At 33.3% G+C, this 14,514-nt stretch overlaps 1 protein-coding gene across 1 annotated transcript in view; it reads right to left on the minus strand.

The window, feature by feature from the left end:
* Positions 1 to 14,514, minus strand: part of LOC110995312 (dynein axonemal heavy chain 6) — a 53,346-nt gene that overhangs the window by 27,041 nt on the left and 11,791 nt on the right. Inside the window, 20 exon segments of the mRNA XM_022262407.2 lie at positions 312 to 535; positions 3,330 to 3,522; positions 4,162 to 4,304; positions 4,632 to 4,744; positions 5,363 to 5,574; positions 6,126 to 6,346; positions 6,862 to 7,089; positions 8,165 to 8,320; positions 8,799 to 8,984; positions 9,180 to 9,319; positions 9,757 to 9,949; positions 10,412 to 10,563; positions 10,740 to 10,885; positions 11,105 to 11,264; positions 11,810 to 11,983; positions 12,364 to 12,482; positions 12,774 to 13,027; positions 13,299 to 13,445; positions 13,578 to 13,832; positions 14,323 to 14,499. Coding sequence (XP_022118099.2) covers positions 312 to 535; positions 3,330 to 3,522; positions 4,162 to 4,304; positions 4,632 to 4,744; positions 5,363 to 5,574; positions 6,126 to 6,346; positions 6,862 to 7,089; positions 8,165 to 8,320; positions 8,799 to 8,984; positions 9,180 to 9,319; positions 9,757 to 9,949; positions 10,412 to 10,563; positions 10,740 to 10,885; positions 11,105 to 11,264; positions 11,810 to 11,983; positions 12,364 to 12,482; positions 12,774 to 13,027; positions 13,299 to 13,445; positions 13,578 to 13,832; positions 14,323 to 14,499 — 3,593 coding nt within the window.

Genomic DNA, 14,514 nt, shown 5'->3' on the forward strand with positions numbered 1-14,514 from the left:
CCTGAAAGTCGGGTTTGAATACAACATTTCAGATTTCTTTTATATCAGTCCCACGCAAAAAAGATGGTAGGCAGCATCTAGTGAATTGAATGTATATAAATATACATTCAATTCACTAGATAGTATAGTATAGAGAATAGTTTTAAAATTACGAATAAAACTGAAAATATAACAAAAAATTCTGCCTACACATTGTTATCTAACAATGAGCATATATAGTATTGCAAATGTTCAACTACGTTGAATAAGCTGTAAACACTAGACCTGCAATCCATTGATAATTAGTACCATTGAAACCTCAATTTTCGAACCTTAACATCGCCTGCGGTAATCTCATATAGGCCGCATTTGCCTGCAAAACACCCTGCATACATTTTGAAAGGTCTCGTAAATTGAACACGTAGTGGGATTTCGCTGGTGTCGGCAACAATTCTGCACATATTTTTAGGTAAACATCAACCGCCGCATTTACAATTGGGTCCCCCAGAACCGACACCTCGGTAACAAAGTCTTCCATGTGGCCATTGAGAATCGCCTGAAATTTGGTTTTCGTTAGGCGTTTTCATGTCGAGATGGAGTTCTACTTTATTAAAGATAGTAATTGACAGTACAGCTATCTCATAGTAACTCATTTGAAATTAAGTTCATTCAAATAAAACTTAAACATTAAGTTTGAATTGCAGTATAGACGGAACTATATAATTTGTGCATTTAAATTTAATCTCTATACTGTAGCTAAAATAATTTCTCAAACACCAATTAAAAGTGAATTCACTCTCTAAACAAACAAAAACTAAAAAGTGTCCCCTAGACTGCCATGCATTGTTAATTAATCAACGTTATGATGTAAATCCAATTTGTGGGAACTTGATCGGACCTACAGAACGATCAGTCACAGCAGCTTCCCGATACGTCAGTAACATTATACTGGTGTCGGAAATTATTGAGAATCATCTGTCAAAGTCTTGCTTACTGATGTAACAATTGAATGCATGCAATGCAAGCTCTCAATGCTCTCTTTAACAAAGCTTGTCTAGTCACTCCAAACTTAACGTTTCACAATAGCAAAGCTGACAAGCATTTGGTATATTGTAGTGCATTTGGCATATTAGGAACGAAATGGCGTCAAGAAACAGAAGCGAATCCGAAGAAAATTCTCATACCGACTAAGTTGTGCTACCTGATGTTTTAAAAATATTTTTGTAAATTCTTGTGCAATATATTTAATACGACAAACAAGATATAATATTACATATAATATTGTGTAATACATAATATTTTATTTTATTATAACCCAGTTACAAAACATACGCTGTATTTTTAACAAGAGAAAAGGAAACACAGCCTCATGTGTTTCCTTTTCTCTTGTTTAAATAGGAACATATCGTGGGATAAACCGTTCCTTATCCTGCAGAATATAATCGCAAACTAGCAGTCTATTATGTATTGTAGGCAGAAGCGACACCACACATTGACGTGATTTGAATGACATTAATTACCACGGAACCCTCGTAATGCTTCTACCACGTTCACTATAGTAATCTATATCTTAATATATATATATTTCTTGTGTGCGTGTGTATGTGACTGAACTCCTCCTAAACGACTGGACCAATTTTGATGAAATTTTTTGTGTGTGTTCAAGGGGATCTGGGAATGGTTTAGATTCACAATTTTGTCCGCTGGACAATGTTTTTTTAATTAATTTTTAATTTATTAGTAGTTGTTGATTTTGGAATGTTTTACATTGGATCCGACAGACGGCGCTACCATCGCACTGTCAAATTTTAAATAATATTCGAATTTTAATTTTAATTTTTAGTCTGTCCCGACAGCGCTGCGATCAAATTAAAAAAAAAGTTTTGTTATCATTGTGTTATTGTAGACCATGTGCTGGATCGTTAGATATTGTCATAACATTTGAATAATAATTTTCATCAAAATGGTCCAGAATGTTTTAGCTTATTAAAAAAAGTTTGCAATTTTCAAATGAAAGACGTATAGACAGGACAACGTCTGTCGGATCCGCTAGTATATATATATAATGAAAATGGTCTTCGTTTGAGGCTCTTTCACGCCTAAGCCACTGATCGTATCGACATGAAACTACCACTATTCGATGCGAATTTTTCCTAGATGGTTTATGGCTATTTATTTTTCGAATTCTAACGTTCCTTCATTTTTTTATTGCTGTTTTACTTTTATGAACATTTATCCCGCTAATTGCAAGCGTTTTCTCTTGATTCTTTTGTTTCCATGGCAACGGAGTTTACTAAACGGATAATGTTCTTTTACATTCAGCTAAGAATTCCAATTTCTATAGTTACTCATCACGAAATCTCGGGAACTATAGTACTTAGAAATGTGAAACTTGGTAGGAATATTACTTTCGTTATGTAGAGGTCAACTAAAAACGGGTTTTAAGAAATTCATCCCCCCAAGGGGATTGCGGGGGCGTTAACAATGAACAATTCCCGTTTTTAAACTATAGCTCCTATAAATTCCAAATTTGGTAGGAAGAATTTTAGTGATTAATGAAAATTTGCCTATCACCGATTGTACTGGCGTGAGTTTTCTCTGTGGTTTCTCATGTCACTGTGTTCAGCCTGGAACTTAATATAATAATATATTTTTTTTACTTTTTGAAGGTGCTGATGGTTCGCGCGGTCTGCCAGTATGGTCAGAGCTTTGATGTCGGTCAAAATGACTCGCCGTTTGAATTTCGAGTTTTCAGTTTCAACCCCGTTATGTTAACGTGTTAACGAGTATGTTTTACGTCCCGGCAAACTCAACTTACGAGCGACGAGTCGTCGAATGTGAGATGGAGGAAGATTAATACTCATTTCTCCATGAATCGGACCATTTCTATTGGATAATTTTTCCATTTATTCTTTGTTTTGTTGTTCATCAACATTTATTTTTATTATAATAATAATAATAATTTATTATATCAATAAATTTTATTTTAAGTGAATTTGACTCTTCTTTGAAAAATATTGTAAATTTCAGAAAAAAACATAAAAATTAACAAAAAAAGCAAAAAAATATGAATAAAATTTACTTTATTTCCTTTGAAAATTCGACCAGCGAAGCGGGCGGGGCTGGCTAGTCTATAATAAAGGATTAATTGAATATGAACACTTTGTACATATGGCTGAAGAACAACACATAGTAATATATATGAATGATAAGATCGTCATCTACGGCTAGAAAAGTGCGGAGGGAATTATTAGTTAGTAAATTATATATAATATTATATGATTTATATATATATATATATATATATACACATATATTAATCGATAAATAAAAAATCCAGTAAATCTCACTTTAAAAATTGTCTTCATGGCTTCTGAGTTCGGTGCTGAAATATAGAACATTGCGAAGTGTCGAACAAATCTCGCAGTAAGAGGATTCCGCCCGCCTCCAGGCGGTGCGCACGCGCATGACAACACCACATCGAGGATATCCTTCCAGTACAATTTGTCTCGGTCGTAAACGCCACCAAAGTCCAAGTATTGTCTAAATAATAAAATCAGATTTAAAAAAAGTGCCAAACTATAAAACCTTTATATCAAATAAATTTCATTTTCTTTTTGAGGCAGAATCGCGAACGCGTTTTAACCTTCGAGTGTTAACCTATAAGACTTAGCTCGTTACATATTGGTAAGGCTGGGATTTCAGTTGTGCATCTGATTCCGCGTTATGGCCCTTGTTACGCGCGTTTTACGGTGCGCTAGAATCGGCAATTTGTGTAAGGACGACATTATTATAGCGAAGCGTGAAATTACAGGCGCCAAACACCGGAGTAGACGTATAAAATCTATCATAGATTAATTAACCACTCTGGACACTCATTTGCTTTTCTATAAATGTATTGAAGATTAAGTAGCTCACTGGTACCTATACAACTTCTAAAGGTTAGAAGATTTTTTTTAACTACTAATAAACAATTAAATGTAATAATAAATTATTAGAAAACGTTATATGTATATGGAAAGGACTTGGAGTGTGATATTTTATATCTTCTAGCTGTTTATATTTGTTATTTTTTACTATTATATTATTACAAACATTTAGAGTTATTTAAATTATAAAATTTACCAGTTGTTGTTACATTGCTCATCTAATTATAATATTAAATAAGTTAATCCCAAATACCTCAGTAATTCAATCGTCGGTTGAGCTCCATACACATCTAGACGGGGCATGTTGACGTCATCAATAAAGATGATCACTTTTTTGCCAAGAGGAGCACCGATGGCTTTACGCGGTCGCTTTTCCAGTCGAAGTTCAATCACTTCCTAGTTAAAAACCGAGTTCTTGAATTAATTTATAATATTTCACGGCTAATCGTCCACATTCAAGTGTAATACTTTTTACACAACTTAAACTCGCCATAATTTGATCCATGGGTGCATTGTTGGGCTTTGATGAGTAATCTTAATAAATATATATTGTGTATGTTGTACAATTATATGCATTACTGCTTTAATCTCGAGATCAGTGCTTAAGAATTGGGATGCCTACAATTTCTAGACGCAGAAGTAACAATACATTTTATGACGTTACAATGGGGAGTTTGAATCATTTGTGAAGCAAGCGTAAAAGCTAGTCATTGAGATTCAAACCTGTGTTCGTGCGCTGCTAGTTTGTGCTGAGAAGTTTAAAATAACCGGGATATAGGTACCAGAGGTAGACATTTTGTTTAGTATCTCAGCAGCTATCACAGTCTTTCCCACACCTTGAATGGCAAATGGTTGATCTTATTAAACATGACTATGACGCTATAAGATTGGCACAATGAGTAATTACGCACGCCGGTGACGCAGTCACTTCGTTTGGTAACAATTTTTGTTTTTAATGTTTTGCAGTGTGGCGTACACAATTCTGACTTCTAAAATTTCTTTCACAGTTTCAAAACAGTTGTTAAAATATTTTTTACCTTGAAGAATGTTTAATTTACTTGTTGCAAAATATGCTTTATGGAGCTCAAGAATAATTTAATATTTAAACAGCTATACTATTGGGCTAAATTACAAAACTGTCGAGAATAAATTCTCAAAGCTTGAAGTTAACAAACAAAACAAAAGTCATTTATTCATGTAGGTAACATAATGTACACTTATGAATGTCAAAGAAAAAGAAAATGAAATAAATCACACCGAGGAAATAAGTCAATCAGAAACGTGACGTCTCAAGACAAGTAATCACTAGTAATTAATTACATCGCTTATGACAAAATCACGTCGAGACAAATTTTAAAAAGCATTAAGTAAAATAAATATCTATTTTGAGAAAAGAATTCATTCAAAATCTTTGAAGTCTTAGAATGCGCTCCTGTGGAAAATTTATTACTTACCAGTGTTGCCAGTAAACATAACCGGCTTCCCGGCACTAAGCAGCTTCTCAAATAAATAGCCGTAGCGCACCGTGTCTATAGTAGGCACAAGCGTTTCGAAGAACGGCTTATTACAGTCGTAAAGAAATTCTGGAATTATCTCCGCCCATACTTTTAATTTGCGATGCTTTGTGTCCATATACATATCGAAAAAGTTAAAACCTTGTGGAAAACTGCGAATAATAAGAAAAGTGTAGATATGATATTAACCGGTAGGAAATATTAAATAATAAAAATGTTCTCTTTTAGCTATCGTTTGATTATTACATTTACTTGATCGAACTTAATTATTTGTAAACGTTAAAAAGAGTAAAAAAAAAGCTACATTATTTAGTAGATATAAAAATTAAAAAAAAAGATAAATACCAAATAAAATGAACCTAAAAGAAGTCAAATAAAGGCGCTTTCGCACATTTACTTTGCTGTAGGCACATCAAACGATCAGTTTTCCAATACTCCTGTATTATTAAAGCATGAACTGGTTGCAAAAGCACAACTCATTTTAAATAAATTTATATTAAACTTATATTTATAAAGTTCTTCCCAAAAAAGTAATTATTAATAAATTGTGACTTTTATAGTTTTATAAATATAGCATTTATAAAAATATAGGTGTACTAACATACACCTTTATTTTTTTGTGACTTGAATGATTCAGCGAACTTATATTCTAAACTCAATAAAAACTAGTTTACAATAAATAAATTAAAACAAATACACATACTACTCAGCTTCTTCAAAAGCCTCAAACTGCCTCTTAATCACTTCCTCAAAAGCCTTTCTATTCATTTCCAAGATGTTCCCTCCAATGCACCACACGTAGCAGAATATGAAGCAATATGCGATATAAGTCTTTACGGCTGCCTTGTCCGAAAATCGTTCCCCGGGTTCAGATAGTAATGCCCCCATTAGGTAGCATAGGGCTGATATTTTGCTAATGTCCACCTGTCATATGCACTTGGTTTGTAAAAAGAATTGTATAATATAGCTTCAGACGGATTCTATTTATTTATTAGTTTATTAGTTTATTAAAAGCAAGAAACATTTAAATTTTTTTTCATCAAAATTTTACGTTTAAAGTTCCAAAGCCTAGAACACGACCTCAACCTTAATAGACACTTTTTCAAACCAACCAAAATTTTCAGTAAGTATATTATTTTTTAACTAAGTATATTATCTTAATATCGTTACAAATTTATTACACTTTACTTTAATCGCAATATTGTTGCAAAGAGAGTACGATTGTTTTTATTTTATTTTTGAAGGAACATAAGTTAAACATTTCATCAAAGTATGCATTTTACTGATAAATGATCTCAATAAACGATTAGCCTTAGTGATACTCATTTACTGCTTTAATTGATTATATACCCAACAGCACATGTAGTTTAATCGATACTAATAAGAAATTGCTAAGCAAGGAAGCCATTACTAATCTATGTATTAAATTCTAGTGGGACCTGTTTAATTCCGACACTGCATTTAGTATTGACATGTATGATTCCAACTTCTAGCATCTTGTAGAGTTCGTATATAAATTCAGAGTTTTCTTGAGTGAAGAGGTTCTTCTCGATTCCCTGATCCAGCCAGGATCTGACGTATGGTAGATATCCAATCTCTCCGGGATCAATGTATACCATTCCACATCGGGAAACTGTGGCTGGTGAGGCCTGTGCTAAGTCTGCCACCTATTTAAAAATTATATACATATTTTTATATTCTGCAGCTTTTGTAATTCCCAATTTTTATACCTGAGCCAGAATATTGTGGTATTATTTGCTCGGTTGTACATGTGGGACGTTTATGTACACATTGACTGCATTTAATTTTCAATACGTACAGTGCCCGCTATTTATGACCAATATTAGTCTAGGAACTTTCAATTACGCCTTTGACAAGTCAAACGTATATAATAAACTCATATTGAATGCCGGCTGAACCCAATGTTGATAAAGCATACACTTATTTGTAGACACTATGTACACGTGATGATTTAGGCACAATTACAGTTTACCATATGTATTGTCAGCATTGTTTTAGTGTTCAATTTATACGCGAAATTACAAAATTTATTACCTATAACCAATAGAGCAGAAAAAAGAGATCGATGTTTCCGGGTCTTTGCGCATTCACTTGTTTTCAAATTTATAATATTTGAGTTTCTTATCTTAGCTAACACTGAGTGAATGTCAAGGGAGCCTTTATTAAGAATTATATATAAAAGTTATTCGTTAAACATTACACGGATTTCCTTTTTTTAGCAGTAATTATTATAATAGTAACTAAGCAACACTAATCAAATACATGGCTCAGTTGATTGCTGATTCGAATAATTAATATATTGAATTATAAATCTTCATAAATTTTTATTGGTTAATAAAAATGCTGTGCTATCTGGATATTGCCAACGCTGATTTCGATCAGCGTTGGCAATATCCTAATGCTATTATAAAATTCTACAAAAACTGTAGAATAAAAATATGAATCATTAACAAGCCAGGTTTAACTTGGATACCCAAAACAATTCAGAAATCATTCGAAATTTTAAAAATACTTTTTATAAAAATTACATAATTAACTGAAAACAAAATGAAATGGGATTGTGTAAGAGTATTGTTTTTGTATCACTATTAATTCTTTTATCACAAAAAGATTAATTTATGAGAACTGATGAACCTAAAACTGTTAGTTCAAGAGCGGATCTCGCGTCATTAGAACAATTAAAGTTAGTTCTCTCGTGAATACCCCATGTATTGGTCTCACCTCAAAAACCATATGTACATATGGCGTGAGTTTAATTCTTTCGGAGTTTGAGAGACACAGCATTTTGTTGTCATCGAGAACTGTATTCATATTTTCAATCCATACCGCATCTACTGGTCCATCACAGATGAGCCATTGGTGGTCAGCGTCTTCGCACTAATAATATTGTTTTATCAATTAATAATAGTTGAATGCTTAAGCCGAGGAATTAATGATAAATTGCTGGTCTGTTTTAATACAGCAAAAAGGTACTCATTAAACAAAATGTCTCGTTATTTTTAATAGCCTTGGCTAATAAGAAAAAGCCTGTAAAACATATTGTTTTCCTGGAAATTCCTGGATAGATGATACCAATAAAGGCTATTAGGTATTGATTTTTCTTTTAGTAGTCATTAAATAAATAAGTTGAAAAGAAGCTTATACTTTTCAAAGAATTACAAAAGAAAGTCGAATAAATCGTCTCTAAATAGTTTTGATCTTTCTTCGACAGTTAAATAGTCACATTATTTCTCTTGGTTTGTTTTCGAACAATAACAAAAATGAATAGTAATTCAACTGTTTATGAATAAGTTTTATTTTACAAAACCAAACAGATCGCTTTAATATTGTGACATGAAAAGCTAAATCAACCTACTTGTACAGCGGTACGTAGAGACAATGGCAGGATCCCATCATGCCACTCCAAGGTCTGCAAGTTGACTTCTCCGTACAGCTCACCAATACTCAAACTCTTAGGGTTCATTATGTATTTATGCACAATCTGATATGTTGGATTCACTTCACCGCGTTCATATAACCTTGTATATGTGTCTGCTAGCACCTGAATAAAATATAAATTTTCATTGCATGGGAATACGTGCGTACCTGCTAATAAAGAACTTAGTTGTTTTCCCAATAGCATCATAGATTTTTTGTTTGTATTATTTCAATTACCATTAATATTTACTATATTTCTATTGAAAAAGTTACAGTGATTATTGAATCTACATAATATTAGAACATGTTGTTTTCTCACGTGTAATACGGTTGTCTTCCCACCTCCAGTCGGCCCCACCAACATGACACCCCAACGCACTATCATTGTTTCGTGCAATTGTATTACCTTTCGTATTTGACAAGTCTCTACTTGCAACTTGCGTTCCAAAAATATCATCTCTGGAATTGCGTTTAGTAACAGTAAACTAAGCCAAATACTCGACTTGTATCTTAGGTATATAAGTAACGACCCGGGCTATTTGTTCTTTATATTACAAACTTAAAAAAACTATAACCAACTTCAACATACATCTATGTTATCTATATCTATGCATACATTTCAAAAGATTTTCTTCTATAGTACGATATTTTATTAATTTGTATGATAGCTCTTCCATATTCCATTCCATAGACACTAAACTACTATTTGCATGTGGTCTGATTAAATTCATGGTCAACGGATTTGCCTTCGAGCTATATTTTGCAATTTCCAATAGTACATTTCAAAATTGGATGCATTACTCGCGTATATTAAAGAATTGTTTATACAGCCAAGGTGGTGTGAACGTGGGGGTGATTTCGTAGTAGGAGGAGAATTTATCCGTATAACTACTCACTTATAACCTCCTCCATAATGCCGTAATCCCGTACTGGTAAACTGACTCCAGGAAACAAATCAGACAATATACCGGCGAATAGGATCGCATCAGCAGCGAGAAATTTGGGTAGGTTGCTGTCGTTGAGGGCACATAATAGAGTCATTTCTTCATGTTGGTCGGGACTGGCGCGCTTTAATGCCCCAGCCATTACCTAGTTACAGTAATCGTTTAAAAGGAGCCGTATTAGGTGACATGGCATTTAAAAGATTAATGAACAAAATATTATCTCCTTAAACTATTATCATACATTGCCCACTGACTTCAGACGGGTTAGTTTAAGTAAACAATATTATTTACCTAACGAATCTATCGAAAATCTAATGTTCTACGAAGCTACACTTAAAGCCTGCAACTCAGCTACGTATTAATATTAATAGCAACTTAATTAATCCAGTCGTAATTTAATCTTTACAATTACAAGTTTTGAACAGCATGCACCTTTGACTTTAGTTTTACTCGATTGCGTGTTTGTATATATAAGTATTTCAAAGAAATAAAGCCTTATAAGACATGGAAAGATAATAAATTTATAAAAAGCAAACGAAGTATTCAAATTTACTAAAAATATATCAAGTAAAAAACGTTAATTTATATGAATACTTATAGAACATACAAGTACACTCTTCACAGCTCTCATTCCAAAATCGTAGTGATCCTGCTTCGAAAGCTGTTCACTTGATAATTTATACATTTGCACCATTTTCTTTGCTAAGCCCTTCGAAGATTCGAAGCCTTCGGAGTAAAGGATGACTTCGGCGATCAGTGCTGAAATATTAATGAACAATTATACATTGAATATCACACAGACTGAAGAAGGCGAATAAAAATAAAAGTTAAATGTCTTTTACAATTAATGCTAGGGATAACCTAAATTTATATAAAAAATTCAATATGAACTATATTGAATTTTCATATACATTGTAATCAACATCATCTCTTACCATAATCAGGAACCATCATAGAAATCGGTCGAAACAAAGCTTTTAAATTATCTGGCAATTCAGTTCTGCCTGCATATCCCGGGTTCATTGTAATAAATGCAGCGCACGTCCGTACTAATTTTATTTCTCGACCCTCAAACATAAACCTGTTGAATTTTATAACAATTTCAAAAGTGCAATATGTAAAGATGTCTGAAAAAATGTTCAAAATTTATGTAAAAATTCGCCTTAAAGATGAAATTATAATATAACTTCTTCTCTTTGATCGTCGGCTCAAGTCCTATTGAAAATAAATATATTCATACTGAAACACATACACCGTCAAGAAAAGAAGACATTTCCATAATATTAGATTTTATAATTACCTAGATTGCTTAGCGACTTTGGCGTTTCTTATAGTAATGAGTTGTTGTGCAATGACAGACAGTACTTCAATATCAATTCTGTTGAACTCGTCGAAACAGCACCAAGCACCTGACGTTGCCAGTCCCGAGAAGAACCTCCCCATCATCTTGTAGTCCAAGCCTTAATAATAAAAAAATTACTACTTTTTAGTCATAGTAAACATTGATAAACCCATTGAAACTGGACTCGAAGTATACCTAATTTAATCTAATACCAAGACTGCCATTTGAAATAAATTCAATAGAAATATCAATATAATATGTTTCCTAGTCTTAGGGTCAGTTTCACAATGTCCGGATAAGTTCCAAATAAGCTATTTATTACTTATTGGTAGGATAAATAGCGTTATTAATATTTTATTAATATTTTTGCGTTTCACGACTGTCAGATAGCGCTATTCGTCGTGAAACACGAAGTATCTTATTTGGAACATTTATCTTTCGAATAATTTATGTGTTACATAGCAATTTGGTACTTTATCCATACATTATGAAACAGGCCCTTAATATATTTGATTATAAATACAAATGAAAGTTAAATTTTATATAAAATATCTTCTGCAGAAAAATTTACCAACAAAAAAATAAAACTCACGGACCTATACGGCCAGGTTAGCTCGAGACAGATTGTGGTCTTTATAATAACATATTATAATTATAACATACCCTCAGAACAATTAAACACAACACATTGTATAGCCAATGCTTTGGCCAAGTCCTTTGTAGTTTCAGTCTTGCCTGTTCCAGCCGGTCCTGCAGGAGCCCCGCCTAAGTCCAGTTGGAGTGCTCCCATAAGGCATAGATAGCACCTATCTGTCAATGGGGTTATAACCAATACGCCTGAAAGTTTAATAATTATATTAGATTATCAATACTCATGTATATCCTGTATTTGTTTATAAATTATCGTCGATAATTGGTTTTTGCATGGGGTACCTGTTACCTAACAATATATTTAGGTGTTTAGTTACACTAGATGTACTGTTTTAGTTATACAAAATTCAATATATAATATATAATTTTCTATATATAAATATAATATATACAAAATTTATACATATTGAAGAGAATGGTATTATGTATAACTCTAATTGGTCGTAAATAAGCTGTTAATTGTTCGATTTCATGGTGGATAGAAAAACACTACACCTGGCTTATGTTTCTAACGTACTGTTCTTTTTACACTATATAAAAATAAATATTAAAAATTAGAAAGTCACCTCCAGCCCCTAAGTACTCATGGCCATATATATACATGGCACTAGACATTCGTGCTACGCAATTGTCTATATCTTCTTCCCAATAATAACGAATCATTTTCAGCCATTCAAAGTCATTGCTAAAAAAATGTTTTTATATAAAATCGTATTATGCATACAAAACATATTACTTACATGATAAAAAATGACAGAGTCCAAACCGATCCCATTTTTACGACATCAGCGCTTCGCTTCTTACATCAGAAGAGCTACATAAAAAATTTCATACAAAAGCGCCGAGATTGTAATCTGTATTGGCTATAATTAAGATTATCAAAGGTAGATATCACCAAAGGTAAGATTTTGCGTGGCGTCGTCCCAAATGCGCATCTATGACTTTAGCTAACTTATATCTCGGGAACCATACTTACGGTCTTTGTACATGTTTCTCCACCATGTGAGTAATAGTATCTCTGGCGTGGACATCAACAGTAATTAAGGCACACAGAACTTTTCGGAATAATGATGTCAAATTTTGACGTGTCAACGCAGCTAAGTCGTTAAGATCAGCAATACATTTCTTTTCGTAGTTCATGAGAGCTGTGTCAATACGTAGAGGTATGTCCAGGTCAAATATTTCATGAATGCCACGAGCCCACGTAGTCTGTGACACGGTTAGGACCACCTGAAAATATGTATGGGGTCCATAGATCTGATTAGAAACCCCGTGACGGCGGCGGAAACCAGGGCGGCCGGAGGAGCTTCACTTACAATAGACAACCCTCCCCACTCCCTTTTCGGTTTTTTGAAGACGGTTATAAATTAATACTCAATGGGCGTATAATTATTTATTCGTTAAATATATAATTACCAATATCACACAAAAGTATTAAATTTTTTGAAAACTTTTATAACATTTAAAAAATAGTTTAAGAGAATCTTGGATAATAACGTACCTGGTTAGGATGTAACGCTACCCATTCGACCCTTGGTCGCATTTCATAGTCCCTAAGTGCGATCTTCATACATCGTTTAACGGAAGCAAACATTGCTTCTTCAACTTTGCCCAGCCAGTCTTCTACATTACCACGAGCTTTAAGGCCCTGTGGACAGCAAAATACTCCTTGCGTTATAGAGTATCATGCTCTAAAATTGTTTACACTAAAAGCAATCTACAAATCTACGTTTAAATTTTATGTTAAAATTTTAATAAATGAATTAGCGTATTTATATACTTTGCCCAGATTAATCCTCTCTCCTTCCGGTGACAACATGGCTATTATATCCGTGGTCAAATCCTCAGCTTTAGCGGTTTTAGCCAATCTGGCCTGAAGTGCGTCTCTAGTTGCGAAAGACATTTCCCTTTCTACAAGTGTACCATCTTCTGTCACTTCCATTTCACTTTCAGGTAACTTCACTCCAAATTCCAATTTCGCGATAGCGTCAAAGCATTTACGAAGGTGTGGTTGTACGGCGTGGGGATTGCGTGTCTGCAAAAAAGCTTCATAGTAAAACGTTTCCTTAAAAAATATCTGTGCTAGATTGATTATTCTATATTGTATTATTAGTAACTAGTGCCGCCCCAGCTTCGCAGGGGTGCAATTCTGATGAAAAGCAGGTTTTTACTATGTATTGTTATTTCCGTCGCTGGAAAGCTCTGATAATATACGCGTTCGATCGCTGCTAAATAAGCTGTAATGGGCTGTATAGATCTATATTAAATGAACAATGTATTCAAAGTATTTAATTGGTTAAGGATTAATGCTGAATTGGTTAAAAAGCTTCGAAAATTAGCCATTATTTGTCGTAAAAAGTAAATGACAAAAAAAAGTTATTGTGGGTTATCCATAAGAGATAGACATATACCATCACAGACTTTTCTGTAGACCTTTTTAATGTGTACAATACTTAGTACATTATTTTGATAATACTCGTTGATTTCTCACTTTTTCTACTTATAATACATAATATAATTTCTACCTGTGCTAAAATTTCTAGTAGCTCATCGTTGGAAAGGAAGAAGAATCTCGGGAATGCTACTCTTTTTGTTTCAAGATATGCTTCTAGGCATTTCATAATCTGATCCAGCATTTCATTGTTCTTGACAAATTCTTCGTATAGCTTCGGTTGTGTAGCTGCTGGCATTGCGAGTGGAACCTGGAAGATACCGTA

Source organism: Pieris rapae, chromosome Z (assembly GCF_905147795.1).
Source record: "Pieris rapae chromosome Z, ilPieRapa1.1, whole genome shotgun sequence".
Taxonomy (NCBI): domain Eukaryota; kingdom Metazoa; phylum Arthropoda; class Insecta; order Lepidoptera; family Pieridae; genus Pieris; species Pieris rapae.